The sequence below is a fragment of the Monosiga brevicollis genome, genomic scaffold, assembly GCF_000002865.3.
Source record: "Monosiga brevicollis MX1 MONBRscaffold_21 genomic scaffold, whole genome shotgun sequence".
Classification (NCBI taxonomy): Eukaryota; class Choanoflagellata; order Craspedida; family Salpingoecidae; genus Monosiga; species Monosiga brevicollis.
The window spans coordinates 640,151-667,218 of record NW_001865058.1 but is presented as its reverse complement, the minus strand read 5'-3'; the positions used below and the strand labels follow the sequence as shown (position 1 = coordinate 667,218).

The 27,068-nt window shown below is 56.0% G+C and overlaps 4 protein-coding genes across 4 annotated transcripts in view; 2 read left to right on the top strand and 2 right to left on the bottom strand.

Moving 5' to 3' along the window:
* The window catches only part of MONBRDRAFT_27807 (uncharacterized protein), a gene marked incomplete at both ends in the record, with an annotated part of 7,139 nt that extends 2,777 nt beyond the window's left edge, over positions 1–4,362 (bottom strand). The window contains 13 exons of the mRNA XM_001748163.1: positions 67–183; positions 294–395; positions 528–752; positions 835–915; positions 1,013–1,281; positions 1,461–1,683; positions 1,784–1,866; positions 1,947–2,258; positions 2,469–2,779; positions 2,901–3,492; positions 3,617–3,757; positions 3,904–4,032; positions 4,212–4,362. Coding sequence (XP_001748215.1) covers positions 67–183; positions 294–395; positions 528–752; positions 835–915; positions 1,013–1,281; positions 1,461–1,683; positions 1,784–1,866; positions 1,947–2,258; positions 2,469–2,779; positions 2,901–3,492; positions 3,617–3,757; positions 3,904–4,032; positions 4,212–4,362 — 2,736 coding nt within the window. The remainder of the gene's footprint in view (positions 1–66; positions 184–293; positions 396–527; positions 753–834; positions 916–1,012; positions 1,282–1,460; positions 1,684–1,783; positions 1,867–1,946; positions 2,259–2,468; positions 2,780–2,900; positions 3,493–3,616; positions 3,758–3,903; positions 4,033–4,211) is intronic.
* A 1,105-nt stretch (positions 4,363–5,467) lies between these two features.
* MONBRDRAFT_27806 (uncharacterized protein) lies at positions 5,468–17,909 on the top strand (the record flags this gene model as incomplete). Its single annotated transcript, XM_001748232.1, has 34 exons — positions 5,468–5,528; positions 5,643–5,700; positions 5,721–5,963; positions 6,137–6,455; positions 6,479–10,381; positions 10,537–10,587; positions 11,441–11,528; positions 11,777–11,861; positions 11,993–12,380; positions 12,522–12,629; positions 12,727–12,835; positions 12,925–13,005; positions 13,096–13,160; positions 13,256–13,331; positions 13,421–13,574; positions 13,698–13,821; positions 13,981–14,046; positions 14,144–14,303; positions 14,491–14,704; positions 14,828–14,968; positions 15,102–15,170; positions 15,273–15,345; positions 15,489–15,629; positions 15,738–15,845; positions 15,972–16,040; positions 16,134–16,258; positions 16,315–16,475; positions 16,623–16,794; positions 16,907–17,011; positions 17,101–17,179; positions 17,268–17,343; positions 17,365–17,426; positions 17,615–17,725; positions 17,832–17,909. 34 exons carry the CDS (start codon positions 5,468–5,470, stop codon positions 17,907–17,909), a joined length of 7,923 nt encoding a protein of 2,640 aa, XP_001748284.1.
* Positions 17,910–18,689: 780 nt separating this feature from the next.
* MONBRDRAFT_33606 (uncharacterized protein) lies at positions 18,690–22,206 on the top strand. Its single transcript, XM_001748231.1, has 13 exons — positions 18,690–18,958; positions 19,306–19,510; positions 19,628–19,737; positions 19,848–19,897; positions 20,026–20,152; positions 20,294–20,357; positions 20,489–20,991; positions 21,069–21,130; positions 21,243–21,309; positions 21,398–21,439; positions 21,552–21,686; positions 21,837–21,934; positions 22,036–22,206. Exons 1-13 carry the CDS (start codon positions 18,770–18,772, stop codon positions 22,169–22,171), a joined length of 1,788 nt encoding a protein of 595 aa, XP_001748283.1. The 5' UTR covers positions 18,690–18,769; the 3' UTR covers positions 22,172–22,206.
* Positions 22,207–22,221: 15 nt separating this feature from the next.
* On the bottom strand, positions 22,222–26,355 carry MONBRDRAFT_33605 (uncharacterized protein; the record flags this gene model as incomplete). Its single annotated transcript, XM_001748162.1, has 14 exons — positions 22,222–22,705; positions 22,802–22,909; positions 23,000–23,091; positions 23,243–23,428; positions 23,579–23,889; positions 24,015–24,111; positions 24,195–24,470; positions 24,589–24,659; positions 25,092–25,176; positions 25,309–25,383; positions 25,476–25,564; positions 25,710–25,864; positions 26,046–26,135; positions 26,246–26,355. The coding sequence occupies 14 exons, from the start codon at positions 26,353–26,355 to the stop codon at positions 22,636–22,638; spliced, it is 1,815 nt and encodes a 604-aa protein (XP_001748214.1). The 3' UTR covers positions 22,222–22,635.
* Positions 26,356–27,068: the final 713 nt, after the last annotated feature.

The following is a 27,068-nucleotide window of genomic DNA, read 5'->3' as shown; positions in this document are numbered from 1 at the left end:
GGCACAACGCACAACACGTTCAGGTGGGGGCGGGCACATCGGATATCCGAACATGAAGCTGCGCACCTCGTCGAAAAGGCGCTCAGAAAAGCCCGCTGCCCGTTCAATTCGACGAATACTTTGCACCCGCTCAAGTCGCGCCGCCTCTTCTCGACTCACGTAGGGCAGAGGAAAGTTGCGGACCTGCATTGCCCCGAGCAAACGGGGTAACAGCAGCAGAGTTGAGCATGATTTGTGCATGTCGAAACAGGACCCCTTCAAGGCGGGCACAGGCGCGCAGGCTCACAACAAACCTCGACGTCACCCTCAAAGTCTACTACCACTTGGCCCTTGGTCTCCATAGTATCCCAGCACGCCTTCTTCAGGTTGTTGCGCAAAAACTGTTCGCGGAGCATCTGAGTTTTCAACAACGAGGCAAAGCCCAAGTGTGGTAAGCCAGCATGGCTCGATCATGCGTCTTGATGCATTCATGTGCGCACACCAGGGCCAATCACAACAACATGGGGAACAGCGGTACAGTTGCGGACCTCCAGTTCAATGTGAGCGCGAAGCTCGGCAATGGCCAATTCCTTCTCGCGCTGTAAGCGGTCCTGTTCCGTTCGATTAACGACAAATTCGGCTTTGCCCAGCCGCTCATCATCAGGTTTCTTGACGTTGGCTGCGATCAACTCGCGCAATTTGCCGCGCAACGCGTCCAAGCGATGGACAATGGCCTTTTGGCCCTCCGTTAATGAGTCTGGATCCAAGATTGTCTAAGAAAAAAAAAAAAAAACCCGTCAAGGCGGATTGAGTGGAGCGGTCATGGCAATATAGCGGTGCAAAGTGGGAACACACCGCCGTGGCTTGAGTGAGAGCAGTGCTTGCGCCACTTGTTGATGGACCGCGTAGTGATTGCTTTGCGTCAGCGCTCAAGGGCTAGCACAGGTGTGGTTGTGGTGATGGTGGCGAGCACATCAATGGTGAGGCCATTTACTGCAACAGTTCGGTTGCGAGGAGTGGAAGATGCGCATACCTTGGCTTGGCGTGCGGTATCCCACGCCCGAGCTGTCGCAGCGCCGTCCAAGGGAGGCAGGGTGGCATTCAAATTCGCGGCAAAGAGCGCCAGACCTCCTGTGCGGGTCAGGACGGCCAGTCGATCGGTGTGCTCCAGGAATGCAACGTGTACGGAAGTGGGCTCTAGATAATACGCTGGTTCCGGCAGGGGCCAATCAACGGTGGGAGTGGTTCCGTCCAAGGGCACCATCGTCAAGGTGCGGCCCAGGACGCAGGCGGCCACAGCACCTACAGGTCATGTCACCAACAGTGGTCGCGTACATGAGCCCTGTTTCTCTCAGAGCCGACGAGGCACAGGTGCTCTTGTAGTTACCGGCGCCAACACCGAACACCGGCACCAACAACGAAGGCGACAAAGGACAAAGGTGCAGAATTGGCAAGAAGATGGTAGGTGCAATAGTGCATACCATTGGAGGAGACGTGGACAGCACGCAGTGTTTGGGGCAAATCAATGGTGCGAGTGATATCACTGGGTTGGAACTCGGTCCATTGAAAGAGCGCAGGGGCAGCGGCGCCGCTGGTTGGAATTGAAGGGGCCGCTTGCAGCACAGTCAACCGAGCCGGGGCACTGGAGACGAGGATGGGGCCCGGGGAGCGGCGATCCCAGACCAGATGGGACGAGGCCGGAATCTATTGTAGTTCATATGGATCAGAACAGGCAGCGGATGCGCAGCGCACGTCTGGCGTCGAAGATGACATTTTCGGCGTAGGCATGGGGCAGGAGACGGACCGAGCAGAGGAACGGTTCGGCGTCGTTGAGGTTGATTTGCGGGTTGGTAGATTTGTGACGCATGTGGCGTAGCTGATGGATGTCTATTGATGCGCGCACGTTGTCTAATAAGAGCGAGAGACAAGAGGACTCGGGCATGTGCCATGAAGCAGCCAGTACCAACCAATGGGGACGGTGATGCGCAAGAGCGCATCGTTTGACAAGTTGGCTTCGTTGTCGGGCACTTTTTCGTCTGCAGCCCGCTGTAAGGTGACAGCAATGTTCAAACTATCATCGCGGCGTCGGCAAGCCAGGCGCGTCATGGAGAAGCCGACCAGGTGCTCCTCGGGCATGGTTAGGCTAAGCGCGACATCAGCTGTTGCCGTCTGACGCAATGGCGAGGTAGAGTATGCAAGAGGCAATTTAGATGAGGTGTCGTCAGAGCAAACAAGGGCCGCAAACGCAGGCGCGCCAACGGCGTTTTGAGTCTTTGGGCCTTTGATTTAAAAAAAAAAAAAAAAAAATCAGCAAGGCGACAAGCTATCAACACCAACCTCAAGGATTTGGAGGCACCGCCCGTGAATGATGACGAGAAGGTGGCCTTCGTCGACCAAGGCCGCTCTGGTGATGGGGCCAGCAGCCAATTTGGCGATATGTGTGGTGACGGCCTGGCCGTTGGGGGCAAGGGTGAGGAAGCGGCATGAACCATCACGAGCCCCGAGAACGAGCCAGGGGCTGGCCGGGCTGGCCGCCACGCATGTAATTTCGTCCGTGTCCAGTCGCTCGAGGGCAAGAAAGTTGCCCGTGTCGGCCTGATACATGGCCAGGTCTCCCAACGCGCCCACAGTGACTGCCAGTGTTTGGGAGGGCTTGTCAGCGTCGGTGAGGGCAGCGACGGCAGTCACGGCAAAAGCACGCTCTGGAAGGCCTGCAAGCAAGGTTTCGGGAGTTTTCATATCGGTGCTCCAGAGGGCGAGATAATTGCGATCGGCCAAAAGGGTTTGACCGTTGTTTAGCCTGTGAGTCCAAAGATGGGATAGAACGTGCACGTTGTGAGGGGCTGCGGTGTTCGAGTCTGCGTGTGTGCGTGTGCGAGCGTGGGTGTTCCAAGGCGGGAAAGAAGTGCAGCACCTCCTACCGAGTGAGTTGGGTGATGGCGTGGTTGAGGGAGTAGGTTTGAACGAGCTGGATGTCAGAGGCTGCAGTGACAACGTAAGTCCGCAGTTTGCCAGCCGACCCGGCGACGTAAAGCAAGGAAAGATCCTGGCGCCAGAGCAGGGTGTCGGCGGATCCAGGGCCGTTGACGCTGGCGTTGAGTAGGATACGAGGTTGCAGGGTGGCGAGGTCCAGCTCAATGAGTTCGCCTTCTCGACAGCCAGCAAGAAGGGCATCGCCACACCAGGTGACGTCACGAATAGAAACGGCCGGTGAATCGAGCAGGTCGCGTTCTAAATCGAGGGCCTCCTCCAGGCTGTTACGGCGGACGAACGAGGTGCCGCGGCGGGCGCGGGGTGCAATCTTGAGGTCGATTGTGTCGTGAACAATGACGGCCAGATCACGGCACTGCTCAACGTGACCGTAGAGGGCCTTGTTGTCGGCCACGAGCAGCCATTCGAGGTTTGCCAGTGATTCTTCGGGGTCGGAAGGTTTATCGGCGTCTGACACCTGCGCGGTGGGGCGCATGTAAATGGTGGGGTGTGCCACATGGTGCAAGATGGTTTGCGACACCACTGCAAAGGGGCGGCAAAGGGGCGGCAAAGGGGCAAAAGGTGAGAAGGAGCAAAGGAAGGCGAGCCGACAAGAACAAGGCAGGTGCGGTTGGTGTTGCGATTCACGGGGATGGGTGGCGGTTACCTTCACTGGATCGAGTGTCCCAGATGGTGATGACGGCTTCATCCGGGGTTTTGATGCGTCGACGCACAGTGTCGACAGTGAGGACAAAGGTGCCATGTGTACTGAGGGCCAAGGCCGCATATCCAGCGAAGTCGCGTTCCTCTGATCCATGGGCAGGGTGGGGGCGGGGGGGGATTGGCATGCAGAGGCTGAGAAATGTGTGTGCGGAGCAAAGCGGTGGTGGCAGGAGGCGGTCGGCCAGCCACACTAAATATGGGTTGTGACAGATGGCTTCTAGGTAGGCTGACCTCTCACGAGTTGCTGCACGGGTTCACCAGCCGTGTTGGCGAGGATGATCGGGGGTTTGGGCCGATCTGGGATGAGGGCGATGGTGTTGCCTTTGTCGGCGACGGCAAAAAGGGTGGTGGGCTCGGGGCCTAAGTCAGACAGAGGAGAGGGGGAAAAGGGAAGGAAAGGGTCAAAGGCAAGAGTGCTTGCGGTAAGATGCAACGTGGGACTAGCACGAGCACGGCAGCCGTCGGGTGATGGAGCGGGCTGTGCAGCCTTGAAGGTGCCCAGAGCTGCTTGCTGTTGCTCATCTCGGGAGCGCGCGTACCACGGATAAGGGGGGCTGCTGATTTGCTGTGCAGGTCATATTGCCAAAGGGCATCAATGCCACTGTACAACAGACGATCTGCCGCCTGAGACGGGGCCGCCGGGAGTAGCGCGACGCTGCCATGAACGACGTGCTGCACGGCGGCCGCCATTGTCGCCGGGCACAGAGTGTTTTTTTTTTTGAGCGTGGTTGTCAAGTTGTGGGCTTGCTAGCAAACGACAATGTGATAAAAGTCACACTTCAATGACACGAATGTCAGACGGTGATGAAGTTGACGCGCTGTTTTAGAGGATTGATGAAGCAGTACATGGCGTTTAAGAGGAAACTGCGCCGTAGTTTATGAAGCAAAAGTTTGAGTTTCTGTCGTCACGGTTTACCACCACACCATCCAAGAGCTCCCGCTTGGTTTGTTTGTTTGTTTGTTGTATGACCACAAAAAAAGTTAAAAATTTCATGCTCTTCTCTCTCTCTCTCTGTGACCAAGAGTTCATCTCCATCTCTGTCTCTGTCGCTGCCCCTGTCTCTGTCTCTCTTTCTCTCTTAAAACACAACCAAAAAGTGTGTTTGTAGAACAACAAAAAACTCTCTCCCTCTGTCTTTCTATCTCTCTATCTCTGTCTCTGTCTCTGTCTCTGTCTCTGTCTCTGTCTCTCTCTTTCGCGCGGGCACGGCTGACTGGCTGGCTGGCTGGGTGGCGCTGGGTGCTTTTGCTGAACGTGAGCGGGCTTTCTTTTCGTTTTTTTATCACTCTCTCGTTCTCGCTCTCGTTCTCGCTCTTGCGCTGGTTCTCTCGCCTGTGTCCTTGCCTGACATATGGCGTGTGGGTAGATCTGAAGACTCGGGGGGGGGGGGAGAGAGAGAGAGAACAAGGTGACACCGCCCGGCCTTGCTTCCCTTGCCAACAAACGCGCTGGAGTGTGATCCATCGCTGACCTGGGGAGGCGCAATCTCTCCTCTGGCCATCGGCTCACCACGAGCATCGCTTCTTGAAACCCTGTACTCGTTGTAGCTGTTTGCTTCCTTCAACCGCTCGGGGGCCTATGTGCGCCATCATCAAGCCCCCCGCGGCGGGTCAGACCCATTCAACGTGGGTGGGGGCGTAGAGAGTCCAGCCCAATCAACGCGCGCCCGACCCGCGGACACAACCCCCACCCGCCTCTGCCTCCGCCTCCTGCGATTGCTGATCCAACCGATCAGCATTCTCGATTCTCGCGACGCGTCAGCCTTTCTTGAACCCCGCCGCGTTGGCCGCCATCATGGCTCAGGGAAGCTATCTCCAGCAACATCAGGCTCAGGCCAAGGCCCATCACTTTGAAGGTATGTCTCCCATCGCCGTGGTCTTTGCACACGCCAAGAGCTGCAAAGGTTTCTCCTCTCACCTCCATCTCATCATGCTTCTCCTGTTTTGCCCCATATCCTCAACCCTCCCAGCGGCTGCCGCTGCGCGCGCCATGCACACTGCCATGACACAGCCCCCGCCCTCTGCCAGGTTGGGATCGGCCCGAATAGCTCGCACATCCCACACAGCCTGAATAGCTCGCACATCTCGCATATCTCTCACAGCCCGAAGATCCCGTTCCATCATGTGATTTCTCTTCAGCTCACCTGCTCACCCATGGCTCGACCCGATCCTAGGAGCAGGCCTGGCAGTAGCCACTCGGGACCGAGTCCTGATATGGCTGGCCTTTCCCATGAAGCCGTCCTGGCCGCGCACACATCGAAGCGTCCCACCAGCGCTGCCGCCATGCGAAGGTATCTCTCCTCATCTCGCGTGTCCTACTTTTCCCCTGCACTCTTGATCATCCACGTGAAGAGCTCGCAAGGCGCCACCACTACGTAAACCCCTCGTAGTCCTGTACCCCGTTCCATCCCTCATCCCATGTTCTTTCCCTTTTCCTCCCCCCCGCCCTGCCCTTCGCACACAGGCAACACAATCGGCCCTACTCAGCCCGCCGTTCCACAGACCAGTCGCAACTTGCCAATACCCGCCGCGTGGTGTCAGCTCGCCCTCAACTGAGCACCACAACCGACAAGCACGCCACTGTCTCCCGCGAACATCCCATGCGAACAACCACGACCCTGCAAGATGAACAGCCTCATGCTGATGATTTGGCAGATCTTGATCGGTTCGAAGCCATGCATGTAGCCCCTCAAACACCCCCGCCCCGTCGCACGCAATCTGCAACCAGCCCCGCCAACGTCAAAGCTGGCCAGGCACGCTACTCTGAGCTCGTCTCCCATCTTGTACGTGCCCGCCCTCCTGACAGCGATCCCCTCACAGCCAATGTCCACCCTCTGTGCCCAGCCAATATCCACCTTCTGTGCCCCCTCTTCCATGCTTGATCCACAACCTCCTTGCTTCTCACCTGCCCTGTCTTTCTTCCTCACTCTCCCTCTTCCTGGCCCAGAAACAACAGGCAGAAGAGCTTCGCACCACCAGTGGACCTGCCAATCGGCGAGCCAGGCCAATCTCAGCTCTACACGCCCACAAATCCTCGCGCCCAGAGTCCAACACCTCCAATCTGCGTCGCGCTGGTGCCACACCTGAATCTGACAACCCGCACAGCCCTGGACCATCACACTACCATAGCGCCGACGCCCGCGCCCCCTTGCAACCAACAGGGCAGTCACCAACCGAGCACCCCACGAGCAGCCACGTTCAAGCCAATGACCATCGGCTGCCCGCACACCCCAATTCAGGAGATGCTCGATCTCACGCCCACCTTCATCGACAATCTCTCTCCAGACCCATACGTGACACGAACAGTGCCGGCTCCCACCGCCGTCCCCATGCTAGTCAGCATGCATCGCCCGATTGGGAGGATTTTGATTTGGTTTTTGGTCCAGAAGACCGTATCTACCACCACAACGATCCACGCCGGCACGGAGATCACGGAACCGAAATGGACACCCCCAGCGATGCCGATGAAGAACCTCGGTCCGAGCCCGAAGCAACCCCACCCGTCGCTAGCGGCCCCGGCACCCTGCCAAAACCCAGCCCGCTTCAACAGCAAAGCCTGTCGAGCGCTCCGCCTGCCGACGGCAACACCAACAACTTCATGTCCAAAGCACAACCTGCCGTCGAGCCTCCCACCGCCGCCACCATCGAACCGCTCTTCCCCCCTCCCGCCGCCACGCCAAACGACGCCGAGGACACAGTCGTGGTCCACTTTGGCAAAGGCTATGGGACTGCAGCTCGTGCCCCAGCCCCAACCCACCGAGCGTCCATCCCTGCTCCGCACACCCAAACGAAAAAGCCAATTGCCCGCCCCGGGCGCGCCAGCCTCACCGTGCCCGCCGCTCACGATTCCAGGGAAGTTTCTGCCCTTGCATCTACCCACTTCACCGTCAACATGGCCCCTGCCTTTGGCTCCCCTTCCCCAGTTGCATCCGCCGACTCACCCTCCCCTAGTGCGCAACGCCGTGGCTCGACTTCATCGGCCATGGCATACCACACACGACTCGCCGAGGTCTTACCCAAGGGTCGACGATCATTGCCAGGCCCCGCCACTGCCTCAGGCCGCCGTCTCTCTGTCCTCATCAACGCTACACTAGAGGCCAGCGAACAAGCCGAGCGTCGCCAATCACAAAAGGCCAACGCCACCGTCCTGGCTGCTGCCAGGGCCGCCGCCAGGGCTGCGGCCGCTCCGGGTGCAGTCGACTCACCGGCAGAAGATGCCGCAGGGCGCCCGCAACCGGATCACGAGAGCAGGAATGAGGAGCAAGACTTGAGCAACGGGGACGCTGTTAAAATGGAACGCGGTGGTGATCCCAATCATTCCGAGGATAGCGATGCCGAGTACGAGGATGAGCCCGATGAAGAACCAGACGACACAGCGTCCCGGGACAGCTCGCAAGCACCCCGTGTGTCTGTTCAGATTCGGCGCGATGGTGTCGACGACGAGGTTTTGCCTGCCTTGACGCGGCTCGAGTCCACGACCGCCATGCAGCGATTGCGACAAGTTGTGGCGGCGTCACTCAGCAGCGACTCGGAACATCCCGATGATGACATGACGGCACCCAGTGCCCGTCGTAACAACGGCCGTTCCCCCTTCCACCCCGCCTTGCGCTCCCCCAGCCCCATGCAGGGCACCGATGAGGACCGGCAGGATGATGACGAGGTCGTAGTCGCCGCTGCTCTCAAGCGCTTGGCCACCAAACGCAGTGAAATGCAGCACCACGCCATTGAACGCTTTCGCCGCTCCACAAGCACCTTGGACGTGCCTACCGGTGTCAGTTTGCTGGAGCAGGAGGAACGCAATGGGGCCACACTCAGTCCCGAGCCTGGAGCCGGAACCTCACGGCACGGTATCACCCCACCGCGCCAAGCTGCCGTCAACGCCTCACCCCCGGGCCCAGGAGCCGGCTCACCGGAGCACGGGATGGCACCGCTTCCGCGCCGCCCTACACCCAGTGCCACGACACATTTTTTTGCCCGCCATATGCCGCAAATTGAAGAGCAGGACGCTTCGGACTCGGGCTCTGCAGCTGTGAGTGCGGGCGAGGTCGAGCCAGTGCAAGGCCCACGAGCAAGCAGCGCCGTGCGCCGCAATCGGCGAGCCGTGGCCACCAGCATGTCCACGGCCCCGGGCGTACAGGCGTCGTTGCATCTGGACCGCCTCGTACCCTTGGCGCCACCCAATGGACCAGATCACTTGCAGGATTCGGCCGCAGAAATACAGAACCCGCATGCGCGCCGTCACCTCGAGTCAGCCGTCCAGCAGGTCTTGAACCAGCAAGGGGCTGGGCAACTCGACTCTTCGACACAGGAAGGTTTGGTCAACTCCATTCTACGCGCCTTTGATGCAGCGCAGGCGCCAACAGGCCTGTCCCAGAGAAGCCTGGAGCTGCACGCGCAATCCTCCCCCACTGCCGGGGCACCATCCCGAACCGTCAAGTATAGTGGACCGCGTGCCATCAATGGCGATGCACGTCTCAATGGATCAGATGGGCACTCGGATGCTGAGCGTCGCTCGGCGCAGGACCTCAATCGTTCGTTGATGAGCGATGAATCAGCCACGACACGCAGTTACACGAGTGGCATCGCTTCGACTGCCGAAATGCAACGCCATCATGAGCACAAACACCACCAACAACAGCAGCATCAATACCACCAACAGCAGCACCACCAGCAGCAACAATATCAACACCACCAGCAACAACAACACCAGCAACAACATCAACACCACCAGCAACAACAACAACAACAACAACAACAACTCCAGCAGCAGCAGCAGCAGCAACAACAGCAATCAGACCCCTTTCAAGCATCATCGCCCCGACTCGCGCCAGGATCGGCCACACCCAACAACGAGGGCCGAGTGCGGCCAACTGCCGTAGAGTTTACCGTTGCACTTTCCGATACCCTGCCCCGTGAGCGCCAGGCCGAGGATGCAGCCAAACGACGCGAGAGGCTTTTGGCCGTGCAGCGCAATCGGTTAGCAGCCCAGCGACGGGCGCGTTCGGGCGAAGAGAACACAGTCTCATCTCATACCACAACGGCTCGCAACGGCAGTCACGAGCAGGACAACAGCAGCAGCAACAACAACAAAAACGACAGCAGCAGCAGATACCACCACCAGCGCCATCATGTCGCTCAAGATGATTCATCCGACCTGTACCATGGCTCAGTGCACGATGAAGCAACGCCGTCGTGGGCACAGCAGCGGCACGGTGGGACTGTGTCGGTGCGTTATCCGGCTTCAACTGCAGATGATGAAGGCCCTTCCATGCACAGCACGTCGAGAACCCAGTACCGCGATGCATCAAGCCCTACCATGCGGGGCCGTACGCGCCGCTCCGATCGCTCACGGCATGGCTCCAACGCTCCATCGGGCCGGAGCACGGCCCAACCCGAGGGTGTGCCGCTCCCGGCGGTGACGCTCCGAGACAACCGGGGGATTTGCCGCAACGCCATCAAGAGCCCAGCTTGCCTCGGTGGGGGGGCCATAAATGCGGACCGACGGGGAAAGGCTCTGGCCGCCGTGGAAGCATCCTCGCTGGCTCACTTTGTCGTGGTTCTGCGCGACCCCAATAACCTCAAGTTCCGTGCCATATATGGCTTAGCACCGGAGCGTCCCACGGTCCTTCAAAAGGTGTTTGGAGCCGGGCCCAAGGTGATCCCTGCGGACATGGTCGCCCAGCTTTTCCGCTATGACAGCGGTGCCAAGGTACGAAAAGATGAAAAGGGTTTGAAAAAGACGAGTTGGAAATACCCACGGGGTAGCGGTCGGGGTCGGGAAAGGAAGGAGAAAGGGAGAGCTTCCTTGTTTTGAACTGGCGCTGTCAGGCTCAATTCCATTTTACCTTCTACCGTGCTGTGTAGGAGTTTAAGCCCCTTCCATCTCGGGACTTGAGTGTCTGCGATGGCGTGGCGGTCCGTGACATTCTTTGGAAGAAGAAAGAGGTCAACGTGCTCTGATGAGTGTTTGGCCGGTTTCTTCATGGAGCCTTTTCCTCCCAGCAGAAGCAGATCGACTGCCATGATTGCTAGAGATACATGTAATTAATAATATTCATGATGCCATTGTTCTTCGTCGGTCCAACCAGGACACTTGACATTTGGCTGGGAGATGGCAGGCAGGCATCATCGAGCCGGCTTGCCTGACCATGACCATTCTTCTTCTTTCCATTATTCTTATCGAACGCCGATTGATGCACCTCTGCTTGCTATGGCCGTTTGAGCCCCTCACACACCCTGCCCCCTGCGACGAGCTTTTTTTTTCCCTTTTTGTTTGCTCACTGTTGGTTGCCGAAATGCACGGAAGTCACACACACACACAAACATGCTTACACCACACTTACACACACACACACATGCTTACACACACACATGCTTACACACACACATGCTTACACACACACACACACACATGCTTACACACACACACACACACACACACACACATGACCACATTTTTTAAATTTGAACATTCAAAAAGAAAGCTTGGAAAATAAAATAAAAATTTCAAAAAAAAAAAGTTGTTGCTTGTTTGCTGCAGTGGCCTTGAGGTGAGAAACGGCAGCGGGACAAAGGATGGGAGGCGGTGGGCATGGGGGTGAATGGCTTGCTTGAGGGGCTTTGGGTTGGGTATACGTGGCTTGGATGGGTGGGTGGTGTGGGGAGGGGCGTGGGGAAAGAGGGTTGAGGTGCCGTCGGTCATCGACCAACAGCGCGGCTCCAGCGGTGGTCAGACAGGCGCTCACTTTGGCTTGGCAGCAGGCTTTAGGTCAGCGTGCTGCGGCGCGTCGCCACCGGCATCATGGATCAAGCCTCTCTGACTGAGTTTGAGCGAATCTGCCATGTCTTTTATGAAGGTGCGCACCGTTTTCACCTCACCCCAACCCACTCTTGCGGAGACGGTCTCGTGCGCTTGTGGCCTCGGCGCACGGCTGCTCGACCTCCATGCATTCTGTCTTTTCACGATTTCATTTCGTGTGCCCGTTGTCCCCTTCTCGCCCTTGCCTTGCCCTCCTTTTCAATCACTCTTGACATGGTTGATTTTTTGCTTCCTCTACATATCTCGCGCCTCTTTGCTCTGCCCGAACCCCGCTTCATGCCACAGGCACAACAGATGCTCAAGAGCGGCAGCAGGCACAGCAGATTCTCATGAGCTTTGATGAGCGGCCCAACGCCCTTGAACAAGCTAGGTAAGCAATGCCTGTCTCTTCTTCTCCCGTTTGGCCTCTTGTGCTTCTGGAGCACGCAGACTTGAGGGCCTTTGCTGGTACTCGCGGTGCGCACCTCTCCACACCTGCTCACAATCTCATTTTCGAACCAGGACCATCCTGGAACAATCAAGCCAGTCCTATGCCCAGTTTATCGCAGCGTCGGCCATCACGGCCAGTGTCACTAAAACCATGTCGCCCCTCACTCCGGCCGACCGCCTGCAGCTGCGAAGTTTTCTCTACGAATATCTTCTCACCAAACCTTCGGTGGACCAGTTTATCATTACCGAGGTCACCAAATGCATAGCCCGCCTCACCAAAGTCAGCTGGTGTGACGCCGACGAAGCTGGCAACTTTGAAGCGCGCACCATTCTCGAAGACACTGCACGCTTCTTTGACCGTGGCGATGTCTACATGACCATTGGCGTCATGATCCTCAACGCCAACGTCTGCGAAATGTCCCAGAGCGACAGCGTTCGTGGCATGACCAAGCATCGCAAGGTCAGAGCTGCCCACTTGCCCATAAACTCTCAGACGGTGGAGCCGCGTTGGCCGCTGGACACAGCCCTTTGCTACTGGGCCCGGCCAGCTTACGTGACAGCCTCTTGGTGCATGCTCAATTGCCGGTTGCTCCCGCTGCAGATCTCCGCCTCTTTTCGCGACGAGGTCTTGTTTCCCATTTTCCAACAGTCGCTCAACATGATTGATGCCGTCACCGCCAAGAAGGTCAACGTGGCTGATCCAGGCCGGGTATGCTTTGCTTGCACCTTCTCTTCGCTGCACGTTCCTCCGCCACCCCGGCCCTGTGAGCCCTGCTGACTTGGACTGCCCCTTGCCTGCCTTCCAGCTCCTGAACTGGATTTTGCAGCTCACGAAAAATTGCCTCAGCTTTGACTTTATTGGCACGGCCGGCGACGACTCAACCGACGACCTCCGAACTGTCCAAGCGCCTACCGGTTAGCGCATGCACGGTGTCGACCCCTCCCAGACACCATTTGCTCAAAGCTCATGCGCCGCCCCCAATGGTCACATCTTTGCTCGACAGCTTGGCGCAGTACCATCACCCAAGAAACCCTCCTGCCTGTCCTCTTTCAGTTGTACATGAATCTGGAGGCCCCTCTCTCCAGTATGTCTGGACCCCAAAAGCAACTACTGCACATGACCTGCTTTTCCTGGCCTGGCTCTAACCCAACGCCGTCGCGCGAGTGAATTGCAGCGCATGCTTTGGGCATTTTGGTTCAGATGGCCTCCATTCGTCGTACCATCTTCAACCAGGAACAGGTTGGCCGCTCCTCCTCCCAAGTGCGCCCCTTTGCTGCTGCAGTACATACCCAGGCTCACCAACCATGTCTGCCCCCAAACGCAAACTCTGCCAGCGGGCCACGCATTTGGATCAGCTGCTACAGGGCATCTGCCAAATCTTTCAAACTCAGCAAGGATTCAAAGATCCTGGTACGTACTTTGCTGAATGCCTGCTTTTCCTTGACCCGTCGCGCTTGGCGCATTCACCTCCTCGTTTTTCTTGTTCCTGTCATGACCAGGAAATTACCACGAGTTTTGTCGATTGCTTGCGCGTCTCAAGACAAACTTTCAGCTGGCTGAGCTCATTGCCTCCAAGTACTATGAAGAAATTGTCACCGGCATGGCCAACTTTACCATCGTATCCCTGACCAACTGGCAATACGCACCAAACAGGTCAGGCGGGCTTGCACAAAACCGTGTCTCAGTTGCTTGCTGTACTGCAGTGAACTGGCCTCGTTCAGTGCCGCCGCTCTCATGCCAACGCCTGCTTGGGTGCCATGCCCTTGGTCCTTTCAGCCTGCACTACGTCTTGGGCTTGTGGGACCGCATGATTCACGGCATTCCCTACTTGAAACCGGACCACACGCACCAACACAACCTACACGTCTTTGCGCCTCGCATCCTTGATGCATTCATCCAGGTTGGGCCAGGGGAACAAAACGCCTTCTTCACCCAGTCTTTGCTTCCACGTGCCCTTCCCCCTCCGCGAACTTGCGCTCGGGTTTCAAACCATGGTAGTCTTTTTTTTTTATTTTTGCACTCACTGGCATGCTTGCGTTTGGATTGTGTCGTCGATTAGTCACGCATGTCTGCCGTTGAGCTTGTTTTGCAAAATCAAATGGATGATCCGCTCGAAGATCAACCGGTGAGCCTTGTCGTGCTTCTTCCCCCTGCGCCTCGTTACCGACCATGCCGCAAAGCCATCAGTCACCTTGCCTGGTGCGGCCGTGATCCAAATCTAGCTGCTCGAGACACAGTTGAAGCAGGCGGCGGTCATTGCCCGCTGCGAGTATGCAGAGGGCTGTCGTATGCTGGTCGAGCGATTCGACGCCGTTGGGACCACGTACATGCAGAATCTCACCGCATCTGGCCCATCTGCTCCAGCCACCCGGTTGGCTGAAGGTACGCGTTGGGTCCTCGTGTTGGCGTGATTTCTTGTCCACGCCATCGTGTGAATGCTCCCCGTGTTGATTCCGAGAAATGCCCACTCATTACCGAGAAGCAAACAAAAACAAACCATGAAGGTATTTGATCGTTGGCTATTGCTGATGTGACGTGTGTGTTCGCATCGTCGTCAAATCGTGTGCAGGACAAATGACGTGGCTCGTGTACATTATCGGGGCGGTCCTGGGCGCACGGAGTGTTAGCGTGCTCCACGACGATCAGGATCAGTTTGACGGCGAGCTCATCTGTCGCTGCCTCAAGCTGCTGAATGCGCTGCAGGAGCAGACTCAAGCTCGCAACGCCCCCGTGAGCGAGCAAATCGATATCGCCATGATCAACTTTTTCCAGCAGCTGCGCATGTAAGACAGCACAAGCCAAAACAGGGCTGCCATTTCATTTCTATTCCCTATCTTGTTTTGCTTTTTAAACACAACTCTTTCGCGTGGAGCTTATGTTGACCTGTTGGCGCGTGGCTGCGGCAGCAACTACATTGGCGAGCACATGAACCGCTCTGTGCGCATGCAGGCTTGCTTGGAGCAGCAGCTGGGCCTGGGCGACGAAACCGCTCTGCTCAATTTGATCATCGAGAAGATCATCTCCAACCTCCGAGTCTGGGTGGATGGGTGAGCACACACGCATGTCCACTTGTCCGGAAAAAGGGTTTCGAAATCGCAACGCTGGTTCCCGAAGTTTGATTCCTCCCCTTCCCGGTTTAATGGTGACTCGCTGACTTGCGTTCATGATCGACGCTTGCAGGGACCGCATTCTCGAGCAGACTCTAAAGTTGTTTAGCGACTTCTGCTTGTCATTCAATGTCGTGCGCAAGTCAGTTTCACGTGACACGTCTTTTCTTGTTTCAGGACAAAACTTTTTGTTGTGCGGATGCAACCAACTCATTGCTGCATGTCCTTTCATATCTTTGAGCAGGCTTGTCAAGCTGCAATCGGTGCAGTTTATCTTGGCCAACCATACCCCAAGCAACTTTCCTTTTCTCGTGCACGTCACAGACACGCGCCACCGCACCACGTTCTACACGGCATGTTCTCACGCGTGTGCCCCCTCCTCATAAAGCACTCGTCTCCATCTTGACTGTCCACCCGTCTCGTGAGAGAAGCTGACCGTTGAATCTGATACTCTGTGCAGGCCTTGGGACGAATCATGACCCATGAATTCTCCGAGGAAGATCAGCGATTCGAGCAGTTTATGGCTCCTTTGGCAGCTGTGGGCCAACAGATTGCACAACAGCTGCAGATGAATGGCAGCCCTCGCAACATGGAACTGCGTGTAAGCCGAGTTGTTGCGGACTTTTCTGAATAATTTGCCATGAGGCAGGGCACCGTAACTTTCACGCTATTCTCTGGGTGACATGGGTGCACCCGTTTTCGGGCTTAGGCGCTAGCATTGGGTTTTGTTCGCGATCTGCGTGGCTTGGTGTTTGCCTGCACCACGCGCTCTGCGTACATGATGCTCTTTGAATGGATTTATCCTGATTATCTCCAGGTATGCTAGCGTTCGAACTCAACGCGGGCCATAGCTCAAGCGAGCATGCGCAACGATATTGCTTTGAAAGCTCGTTTTTCTCAAGTTCGAGCTGATACGACTCTTTGTGTGGGTGTCATTATGCAGCTGCTGGTCAAATGTGCGGGCTTGTTTGCTCTCGACTCGGATGTCGCCAATCCCATTCTCAAGTGCATGGTTGGTATTACGGGTTCCTCGCGGCTTACGTTGGGCCCTCTTGTTGTGAGCAAACAAACCCTCATCGATGGTGGCTGTTCTTGACGAGAATAGTGTGAGCTTGTGCACAACCGCAACTCCCGACTGCAATTTGGCATTTCTAGTCCCAATGGCATTTTGCTCTTCCGCGAGACCAGGCGAGTGGCTTGTCCAACTGCCCCTGGCTACTGTGTCTTGGGGTGATTTGAGCAAGGGCTCATAGTCTGTGCCATGCATCTGGGCTTTTAATGTTTAGCAACATGCTCCAAGCCTATGGTGAGCAATTGCTGCAAACCAGCGTGCCGGCCAATGGCGATGTGTACCGTGAAAAGTACAAGGGCATTGCGGTTTGCTTCAACATTCTGCGCTGGGCCTTGACGGGTGACTACGTTAACTTTGGCGTTTTCTCGCTCTATGGTGCGTGAGGTGTCTGGCACTTGTGGTTCGGGCTGTTTCTTCAGCGCTGAATGGGTGCTAGACGGGATGACGTCGGTGGCTTCTCTTTTACCTGAGCCATCTTCGTCTTCTGATTTCACTTTCTCTCTCGTCTCTTGTGTGTTCAAGGTGATGCGGCACTTGACCGAGCCTTGGGCATCTTCTTCAAGATGTTGGCAGCCATCCCCTTGGAAGATTTGAACAGCTACCCCAAGCTTTCCAAGGGGTATTACAGCCTGCTCCAGGCCGTGGCCAAGGACCACACGCACTGCTTTGCCCAGCTACCCGCCGATCTCTTTAGGTTTGTTGTCAAAAGCGTTGGTCCCTGGAAAAGAAGAATGAAGGGTCCTTTCAGTCTTGCATGGTCGGCAAAGTGCGGTCTAACTTTGGCGCCTGCCGGGCTGTGGCTTTAGCTACGTGATTGCGACGGTGGCAGACGGCATCCAGTCGGTGACCACGACCATCTCCACCCACTGCTGCACCACCCTGGACTTCCTCATCACCTTTGTTGTGACACGGTGAGTTGTCACCCCGAGGTGTCTTCCTGAGCCGACAACGTATCGCATATGATAATGATGATGCTGATGATGATCATGGCTGTTGTTAGACGGGCACGTTCAAAACCCGACATGGAGGCAAGCGTCATTGGCAACTTGCTTGAGCAATGCAACGACAAATTGGGCGAGGTCTGTGTGGATGGGCTTGGCAAATAAAACGGAGCGCTATGTCAAGGGGGTTACGGGTGTGACTGACGTCTGGGGACCGACATTGTAGATGCTATATGACATGTTTGCGAGCGTCATGTTTGAGGAATGCCGCAACCAGTGGAGTCTCTCCCGACCCATGCTGGGTTTGCTCCTGCTGAATGCAGGCCATTTTGAAGCCGTCAAGATGCGTCTGGCACAGAACCTGGCTGGCCAGAAACAACAAGTGGTACGTCTTTGCGGACGTAAAAGAGGCTGCGACGCTCGCGTCGTTCGTCGTCTCCTCTCATGCTGGAGTTGATTGGATGATATATTACCCCCTGGCCAATAAAACGCCTTCTGTCATCGGTTGGTTGCACGGCCATCGTTCTTCTCATGGCGTTGTTGCTTTCCATGATCTATCATGTGCGCGTGCAGGTTTCAGAAGCTTTCGAGGGTCTTATGGCCAAGATTGAGCCGAATCTGAGCATGAAGAACCGCGACCGCTTCACTGCCAACCTGGCCACCTTTCGTCGTCAGGCAACCATGGTGCGTCGTCGGTGGGCCGATGCCGCTGTTTGCGACTCGTAGCTCTGTTGCGCGCGTGCTGACAGGTTGTTGGGGGTCTCGTTTGGGTCATGTTTGGATCCTATAGATTAGCGGCGGCAACGGCCCAAGCCAAAATGGCACTAATTACGCCTCGAGCCACAACCCGGATGTTATGGTTTCATGAAACTAAGGCTCCACCTTTGCCACCAACGTATTCATGTGTCATGACCCGTTTGTCGAGCCTTACTTCCGAGTTTCGTCTTTCGCGACTTCCTGAGGTTATACTTTCCGTCATGGAAAATGGAAAACCCTGGCGTAAAAAGCCAACCACGGCACCAAATTGATGCACAATTCCGGACCAACAAGTGACACTGCGGTGACTTTGGACAGGGCAGCTTATGTCCCGGTCAGGTCCTTTTTTTTTTTTTAAAGGCAAATCACGAGGCAATTCCCTACCCTGCAGCGTCTCGAACACTTAACAAACTACAAAACGCGAGGGATTTTCAATTTTGAAAGAGGATGACGGCCGGAGTTGTGCGGCACTCGAGGCAGACACGGGGTTTGAAGATGTAAGTCACAATGCGCTTCACCGGCATGCTCCAGTGCTCGATGCATTCACACCAGTCACCAGCCTGTACCTGTTAGCGTTCAAGCCCCTTGCTTGAGCCATTGGACGCTAAACTCCTCCCTAAAAAAATCAGAAAAAAGTTTGAAAAGTCCAAGTCAGAGAAAAAGAAAAAATAAAGACTGTGACAAGGCGCTGCAATAACCTTTACATAGAGACCAATAAATAAAGTGAAATGCCTATGAAAATATACGCAAACTCGACCATAAGCGACATTTACTCTACATCAATGCATCATAAAATCACCCCTTTAGTTTCAAACGAGTTCCAAAGGGGGATCGGTGCATGTGACTGGCCAGTCTCCTCCGAGACTGGGCGGTACTTTTCAACGCAAAAGGCGCTGTGGCTGCCGAGTCTTGGCGGAGACTAACCACCACGCACGCTCAAGCGACAACAACAGACCCAGCAGCAACCGGAAAATGGCAGCGCAGGTGGTCGCGCGCTGCAGTATGGCAGCCGTCAGTGCCCGTGGCTTGGGGTGGATGGCAGCGCGCAACTCTAGCTTGCGGGCCGTTGCTGTTGCAGCACAGCGTTTGCAGCAACACAGCGCGGCGCCGTTGATGGATGCCCGTCGCTACAAGGGCACGAACAACACCCATGGCAGCAACGTACGTGACCATGTCGCCCTTGGGTCCGCCAGCCAGCAACCGTGCCCCTCTCTACCGCATTGAATGGAGGGTGAGGTAGAGGGTGAGCATTAGGGAAGAGGGTAGGCTTTGGTGGGGTGAGATGCGAGACCATCGGCTGCGCGAGTGAGGCCGAGAGTGGTGATACAAGAGGGGGGTGTTTTGGGAGACAATGCAGGAGGAGTGTTGTCTGGTTCATGCCCCCCCCCACCGTCTCCTCCCCCCTGTCAGACTGGTGCCTCTCTGAAGGCGGGGCTGCGCCCTTGCTCTCTTGTCGCTGGTTATGGTGGCTGACCCGTATCCCATGATTGCTTTTCTTGTTGTTCTAGCCGGCTGGTCTGTCCAATGAGAAGATCCGACAACTCCGTGGCCCCGTCGATGACCAAGCGCAAGACCAGGCGATGCGTGAGCTGGCGAGTCAGATTCTCCAAGCTTCCCGCGATATCCTGGGCCCATCGCTGTCCAAGGCCAAGGCAGAGCAAGACGCTGCTATCAACCCCATGGACGAGCTCGTCAAGGCCAACAAGTTTGACGGTACGGCTACCAGAGTGTCCCCGTCTGCCGCCTTGGACCCACGCTGTTTTTCCTCTGCTAGCGCTGGTGCATTCTATCGCCGCAGTGCCCACTCACCTGGGTATGGCCGAGTTACAGAGGCCCTGGCGCTGCTTAAGCGCCAGGAGGCTGAGCCACTTAGTGTCGCGTATTTTTATGAGTCGTGCGTTGAAAAAATCATGGGCGATTACTGGGCCCAAATTCACAACGTACGTTGCTTGCTCGGCCTTGCTTCGTCGGGTGTGCGACCCTCCCCGATGTGTCCCATGGTACTCTTTTTCACGCACAATTGGCACGCACGCCGGTCGGATGGCATCAGATCACCGAGGCGATGATGACACAACTACAAGGCCGCGAACCCAGCGATGAGTACGGTTTGGCGCCTCCTCGAGTTCATGCATGCCCTTGTGGTCTTGGTTGAGAGAGAAAATTCGTGAGCCTGCCCTCATTTGTACCTCATGGTTTTGTACCTCTTGGTCTTGGTCTTCCTCGTGCAGACAAGCGGTTCAACTTTCGACCAACCTCCAGGCTGTATCCTCGCCCCTGCCCACTTTGCAAAGCCTATTCAAGCAGCTTCCCCTTCGTCCCGTCGAGGCAATCTCCTGCTACAGCACCGCCTGCTTTGTATGTTCATGTTGTGGACTGCTGCACGGCTGCCCACATGTTGACCATTGCAGCCTCGACGGAGCTGCCCGCATGTACCTGCCTGCTCGCAAAGCTCATTCGTGCCGGGCACCTTTCGGGCGATGCCCTCTCGTCCTTTAGAACGTCGGCGCTGAGGAAGGTGTGGCCACCTTGAAGGAGCTCTTGGCCAGTGGTGACATCACCCGTACGTCTGAGTAACCTCTCCTCCTCCTCCTCCTCCTCTCCTCCTCCTTCTCCTTCCACATGCGCATCCCACTTCCTCTCGCCCCCTTGTTTGCTCATTCTTGCTCGACATGGCTCGACTTGTTGGTGCAGGCGACATGGCGGTGTCGCTGGCTACCTCCGCTGTTGATGGTCGTGTGCAAAGCGAGTCCCAGTTTTTGGAGGCACTCGAGGCACACGGTGCCCTGAATGATAGCCAGGGCTCCGATGACGGTGTGCCTGCCAGCTTTGAACAGCGTCTGCAAAGTGCCAGCGATCACGTCAACACCATCATCCAATTTGTCCTCGACACGGATAACGAGGCCGCGGCTGTGCCGCCGCCCGCCCTCTTTGCTGGCCTTATGGCCGTCACTGCTACTTATTGCCCCGGCGAGGATGGAGTGCGTCGCCTGATCAACATTGTTCGCGATCAATTTAGCAAGGGCTGGCCCGTCTCGCCCGACCAGCTCCATCTACTGCTGGCCGCTGGCAGCCAGATGCAGCAGCCCGCCATTCTTGATTCCATCATTGACGAGACGATTGCCGTCCTGGAGACTGAAAACCGCATTCTGCTGGATGAGCCGGCTGACGGCGCCGTTCTCTATTTCGACATGGCCGTACGTCGTAATACTCTCCCACTCCCTCCTCCGGTAATGCTCTGGCTCACCTCATTGGTCGTTTGCCCGCTTCTTAGCGTCACCACTCAGACTCGCGCCAGAGCGCCATGTACCTGGGCCGCAGTCGCAAGATCCTAGAGTACGTCCGCCCCTCGATGCATGTGATCTCTTTCTGCTAAACACCTACTGTTCAAAAGTGTGCCTGAAGCTCACATTTCCAACCTTCTCGCCTGTGCGCTGCTGGGCTGTAGGACCCTGCATGGCCAGGGCGTTGTTGATGCATCAACCATCACAGACCTGTTCGACGCTTTTATTGAGGTGCGGCACGTGACGTCATTATGGCTTGTGGCATAGCCGCCAACCTCACTGGCCCGTTAATGCGCTTTCGTCTTCACTTTCGCCGCAGGCCAATGCCGACGATGCGGACCGGATTTTTGTGGCAGCCAAGGTGTGTGCAGTTCTCGGTCTGCTTGCTCGCACAGGCACATGTCGCAGAGTACGCCTTCCAGCCCCACCGACCGCCAACTCACTAATGTGTTTTTGATCACGAATGGGTGCAGGATTTGGGTCTGGCCCAGCAACTCGTGGACTCTGTTGTGCGCTTGTACCGCAACAGTCGCTTCACGCCTTCCTACGACTTGATTCGCGTGCTTCTCAACGTGTCCCGCAGCAGCAAGCAGCTGGAAAGCTGGCTGGTAAGTTGACGGCGCCATAGTCTCCCCCCTCACCCTGTTGTCTGAGAGCCGGTTTGACGAGCGCAGGGGCGACCAAATCAGGTCGGCATTTGAGTCTGTCCCGTCCTCACATGTCCTGCACCTGGGGTGGGGGGCGTTCTGCAATGATAGACCATGCTTGACGTTGGCGCTAGCGTTGGCTTTGCCGCGCAAGAGCCTGAATTGCGTCGTGCAGCTCAAACATTTAAGCATCAATGGCCTTCTATTAAGTACGCCCCCAGCTTGCAGCCCGCTCTAATACGTGATCATGAGCCCAGCCTGTGTTCTGCATGCTCCTCGCCTCAGTCTGATGCTGGCATGTCGGTATTAGGCAGCACGTTGCCGAGGTATCGGCTCGTGCCCAGGAGAAGATGCGACCGACACGTGCTCATGCCCAACGCGGTAACGCCAACGCCAACCGCCAGGGTCGGAACGATCGTCGTGGCGCACAATTTGTCAAATTATAGATGTTATGTGCTCTCAATTGACAATCAAGGTTTTCACTTCACTCACACATCAATTCACACGTCATCAATTTTTGAATTCGTCCCTTGAGTAACTCGATCCAGTCACTGCCATTGGATTGGAAAATCAGTTGTCGCTGCTCAACAGCGCCATGCACGGAATAAACATTAATTTTCCCGAGAGCACCAGGCTCTGCTGGGAGGAGGAGATATAAAAGACACACAGACAACACAGGCACAGGCAAAAACAAGACAAAACAAAACAAAACAAAAAAACCCATGCTACGGGGCGGGGATAAAACGTCGTCTCGACGCACCAAATGGCGGGCGAACGACGCCACAGTGAATGTCTGGTCAGGAAGGTTTGACTTGCCAGCCGCGGCCCGCACAGCTGTTTCAAACAAAAGGTGGTGCTCTGGTACACTTTGCAGATGGGCAGTCTCTTTGCCGACGTCGCGAGCAGTCGGCTAAGCTGAGCTGCTGTTGAAACGCCGACGGGTGGCTTGAAGCTCCTCCTGTTCGCGACACACAAGCTCTCTGCACCACAGAGGTGTGAGTGCTAGATGGGATGGCAACCAGAAATTACAAACAGGGTACCCCCGCCTCCCCCTATACCATCAACAGGCAACGTACTGGTGGCGCTGGCGCTTGTCGTCGATGGTACGAGATGTAAAATATTTGAGGCCGTCAAAAGCATGCTTGGCCAGCAGCGGTACGTCGTATACGCATTGGCAAGCCTCGCTATCAGGTCGCGCATCACGGGTGAGAGGTGGAGCGGGTCATCCGTGCAGGTCAGAGTGAAGGTTTTCTCAAGCGTCATGTTGGTCGTACCGAATATAGGAAAGCAGAGCCGAGCGGTCGTTGAGCTTCATGATGTCCGGCTCGAGCGCCTTAAACATGCCCAGCACGTAGCGGAATAGAACCTGTCAAAGGTTGAATTGATGATGAGACAAGACGTGAGGGTATTCCAGGAACCGCATGCTGTCTCGCTCTCACGACTGATGATTCTAAAGACTGAGGTTGTCGACAGTCATTCACTCGCCCCTACACATGAGTGCGAGCTACTTGTCGCACCTTATTGCCCTCGAGCAAGATGGAATCCATAATCCGAACGGCCGTGAACACGGGCAGCACATCGATGGACAGTGTCAGCATGAACTGAAAGATAGTCATATCCGGGTCCACCTCGTAGGCTCGCAAATGTGCGGCCAGCTTGGGAGAACGCTCAACAAACAATTCATGACACACGCGCTGATCCGTCTATTGAGGTGCACATACAACGAAAGGAGTTGTTGAGCGGCAAAGGCAATCACTGGCTCCCATTGTTGAATGCAGACGTGTGTGTGTGTGTGTGTGTGTGCGCGCGCGCACGCAAAGTGAGGGCTTCTTTCCCACTTTTTCGATACAAACCAAGGCGCCAATCAGGGTCTTGTCAAAGTAGTGAGCAGGCAAGATACGGCCCACAATGGCGTCCAAACCCCAAAACGCCTCCTCCTCATCCAGATAAAGCAGAAGGACGGCGGCAATCAGGTTCATGCCTTGACAATAGCCAATGTCTTGGCCGAGAAGCTGATCATGCCATGTGTAGACGCTCAGCACCGTGTACAAAGATTGAATGCGGTCCGAGCCCATAGTCATGTAGTCAGGATGGCTGGGAAAGGTGCGCAGCAAGTCCTGTTCAATCTGCCGAATTGCCGGAGATGACTTGCCCTTGTTTTGCTCTGGGAAGTGAGACAGGTCATGGGTCACATGAGTGTTTGCAGCCAATGGTCGCGACGAAGTGTCACCGAAGAAAATCTCAACGCTCGTGCCTGCACCAGCATAAAGCTTGATCTTTCAAACTGACCTCGCAGCTGCGCAAAGTGGTTGGGCGGGTAAGATCGGCGCGAGGGGGCGCTCACATCACGAACAAGCTGCTTCCACAGCTCGCCTCGGAAGCGGCTCTATCCATTAGACCAAGCAGAGGTTGACACATGAGCTTAAAGAGTGAGCGTCTTGAATGCATCCGAGGTGGGATTTATCGTACCGGCACACCGCGGCGAACAAGGTCCTTGACCTTTTGAGACGAAGCTCGGTACCGAATTTCGTCGAGGCTGTTGGCTTCGGTCATAAACTTGGCCCATTCGGGCTCCATGTCACGCTCTCGAGCCATGGTGTTGAGGATGCCCAAGGGCACCTGGGGAAGATTAGGCTCAGGAAAACCAAACTCATCATAGGTGACGACTGTAGGCACCGTAGCGCTACCCGAAGTTGGAGACGCCATGATGATGGGCTCGGAGGGCAGCAAGTCCAGATCACCAGCCTGAGCGGCACCACAAAATGAGCGGATTATGTTAGGCCATGAACCGCGACACGTGTGCCATTCGTCCTCCATGACTTGGTGATATGGTGAGAGAAGCGCAGTGCTCGACAAAAAGTACCTCGGCTTGAAGCTTAATGGCCATCTCGAGCATGTGCTGAAACTTGGCGCTCTCGCTGGCTGCAGGCAAAGCTGATGTGCCCAGGGCACGCAGGATCACAGGATCAAAAAATTACAAGGATGAGAGCAATTGCAGCAGCAGTGGGGGCCAACCGCGCACGTGGCGCTACACTCACAGCTCATTTCCTGCAATAATTGGAGGTGGCTCCGCCAGAAACCCTGAAGTTTGACTTGATTGGTTGTACTGCAAAGTCCGTTGTGAAGTCAGTGTGAGTATCTAAGACCAGGCTTGGACCCTACATATAAGCAAGCTAGTTGCGTACAGGCGACGCTGCAGTACGGCGTTTTCGTCCTCGGCAGCTTCAAGGCGTTGGAGGGTATTTCTAAGCTCAGCTCGGAACAGTAAATTTTCGCGTCGAAGCTGCTCGCCCAAGGAATCAAGCTCCAGATCATCGGAGACGGAGGCAGATTGAAGCAAGATGTGGTCGGCACCATGAGTCCCACTTGCCGTCGCGCCGGCCATTGGCGATTGGGCACCAGTGTTCTCATGGCTCAGTCGTTGCATTTGCTGCTGTTGCAGACGCCGGACCTGTGTCCCGAGAGATGTTCGGAGACACAGTGTTGTAGAGCCGAACGGAGCTCCATGAGCATACCATGACGTCGACGGCTACCACTACCTCACGATGGCAATGAGTGGAGGAATCAGGGGAGCTAGACCAACCTCTTCACGTAGTTCGGCAATGGTATGGGCTTGCTCATCTCGCTTCTGCATACAGTCTTGAAGCTGGGTGCGAATCTAAGCGCATGGATGGGGGGATGTGAGAGCCTCGGACTGGGACCAAAGGAGCAATACGGGGTGAAAAAGCGACATAGAAAGGCGAGCCGAACCGCAACAGTCTTTTCACGGCTGGCATCACGTTCACGGGTCATGGCCTTGGTTTGCTCCTCGCATTCCACAAGTTTGAGCTTGAGCTCACCTATCATTTCCCGTGCCAAGCATGTCGATCGATCGAAATGAGGAGACGCCATCGGCGGAGACAAGACGGGTAGCAGGTACCCAGGGGAGGAGGGGTCAGTCGACCGTGTGAGGATGGTTTTCTATTGATCATGCATCGATCTTACCAAAGGTGCGGGCTTGTTCTTGAGGGCTGGCATGGGCAAAGCTGGCAGTATCCTGAAACTTTTGAAGTTCAGTTTGCTGAGCCTTATTGCGCATCTCGGAAGCAGTCAGTTCTTCGCGAAGAGCCTTGACTTCAATCTGCAGCTGCTGAATGTAGCTGGTGACGCAGAATATCAGCCATTTGGCATGACAAGACCAGAAGCAGATTGAGGGTTAGGGTGGCGGGGTTTGGGAACTTGAAACACCAAAGTAAGCCCCCAAAACCTGCCAAACCCTCGCATGTGTTGTCGGAGGTCGGTAATCCGGCGCATTGCGCGCGGGGGGCTGGTGCATCATACCGTTCCTCGGCCGTGTCATCGTATTCGATGAAAGAGCTGCCTTGTTCAAAGTCAATCCCATTTTGCGAGTTGCGCCCGCGCAGGCCCAAACTATGGTAGGTGGGGCAGCGCACAACTGAAGTCGAGCAGGAAAGAACCAAGCCGCGGGCGGCGCGAGGGACAAGCCGGTGCAGCAACGGGTTGCAGTCATCAGCACGTACGAAAGCACACGCAAAACGCGGTGCTGGTCATTTGGCGGGGTTAAGCTGCCAATCTGCATACGACAGTGGGCGGCATCGGTGGCGGCGGCAGCCACATGACGGCGCGTCATGGCATGGGTTGGGCCTGGGCCAACTTGCCCCGCATGGAGTTGGCGTGCTTTCTACGAAGAGGGAACATGGCAGTCGTGAGCAGGACAAGACAGGACTACATAGGGCTGATGTATCGGCTTTGCGATCCGATACATCAGCCCGATGTAAATTTCACAAGGAGGGAAAGGCTTGGCGAGGGTTGACTTGGCACTCGAAATGGGGTACCTGTAGCCATTGGTACCATTGAGCCAGGCACTCGCGGCTGGCATGCAACTCGATATCCTCTTGCCCAGAGCTGGTGATGCAGGGGTGGAGGGAAGTTGTTTGCGCACGAGGCAGGCGCAGGAAGACGAGGTGTGAGAGCGTGCCAGATGCATGGGATGGGGTGTAGTTCTTTCGCCTTGCCCCACATGCAGGCGAAAGTGTGGGTATGGCTATCCGAGTGGGTGTCAGGGTCGAGCTTTGTTCTCACCGTAAATAAAGTACTTGCTCAACGGTCTGCGCCGTTTTGTTGCCTGCGGATAGAATCGACAAGCACGGTCATCATGCCAAGGCCGATGGGTTAGGTAAGGCAAGGGGAATGGAAATGGGGCAGAAACAGGTTTTTTTTTTTTTTTTTTTTTTTTTTTTTTTTTTTTTAATAATCAAATGCACCCTCGAGGCATCACTCGGCGTGCGTATCCGGGGCAGACTGACCAGGACTTCCGGCGTCAGCGAGAAGAAGGGTAGCTGC

Bases quoted from the DNA above. Each gene is read 5' to 3' on its own strand.
- MONBRDRAFT_33606 (XM_001748231.1), top strand. From the start codon at position 18,770: ATGGCAGCGCAGGTGGTCGCGCGCTGCAGTATGGCAGCCGTCAGTGCC. The intron at 19,738-19,847 runs GTACGTTGCTTG...GGATGGCATCAG, and splicing joins ACTGGGCCCAAATTCACAAC to ATCACCGAGGCGATGATGAC. The intron at 21,935-22,035 runs GTACGCCCCCAG...TGTCGGTATTAG, and splicing joins CATCAATGGCCTTCTATTAA to GCAGCACGTTGCCGAGGTAT.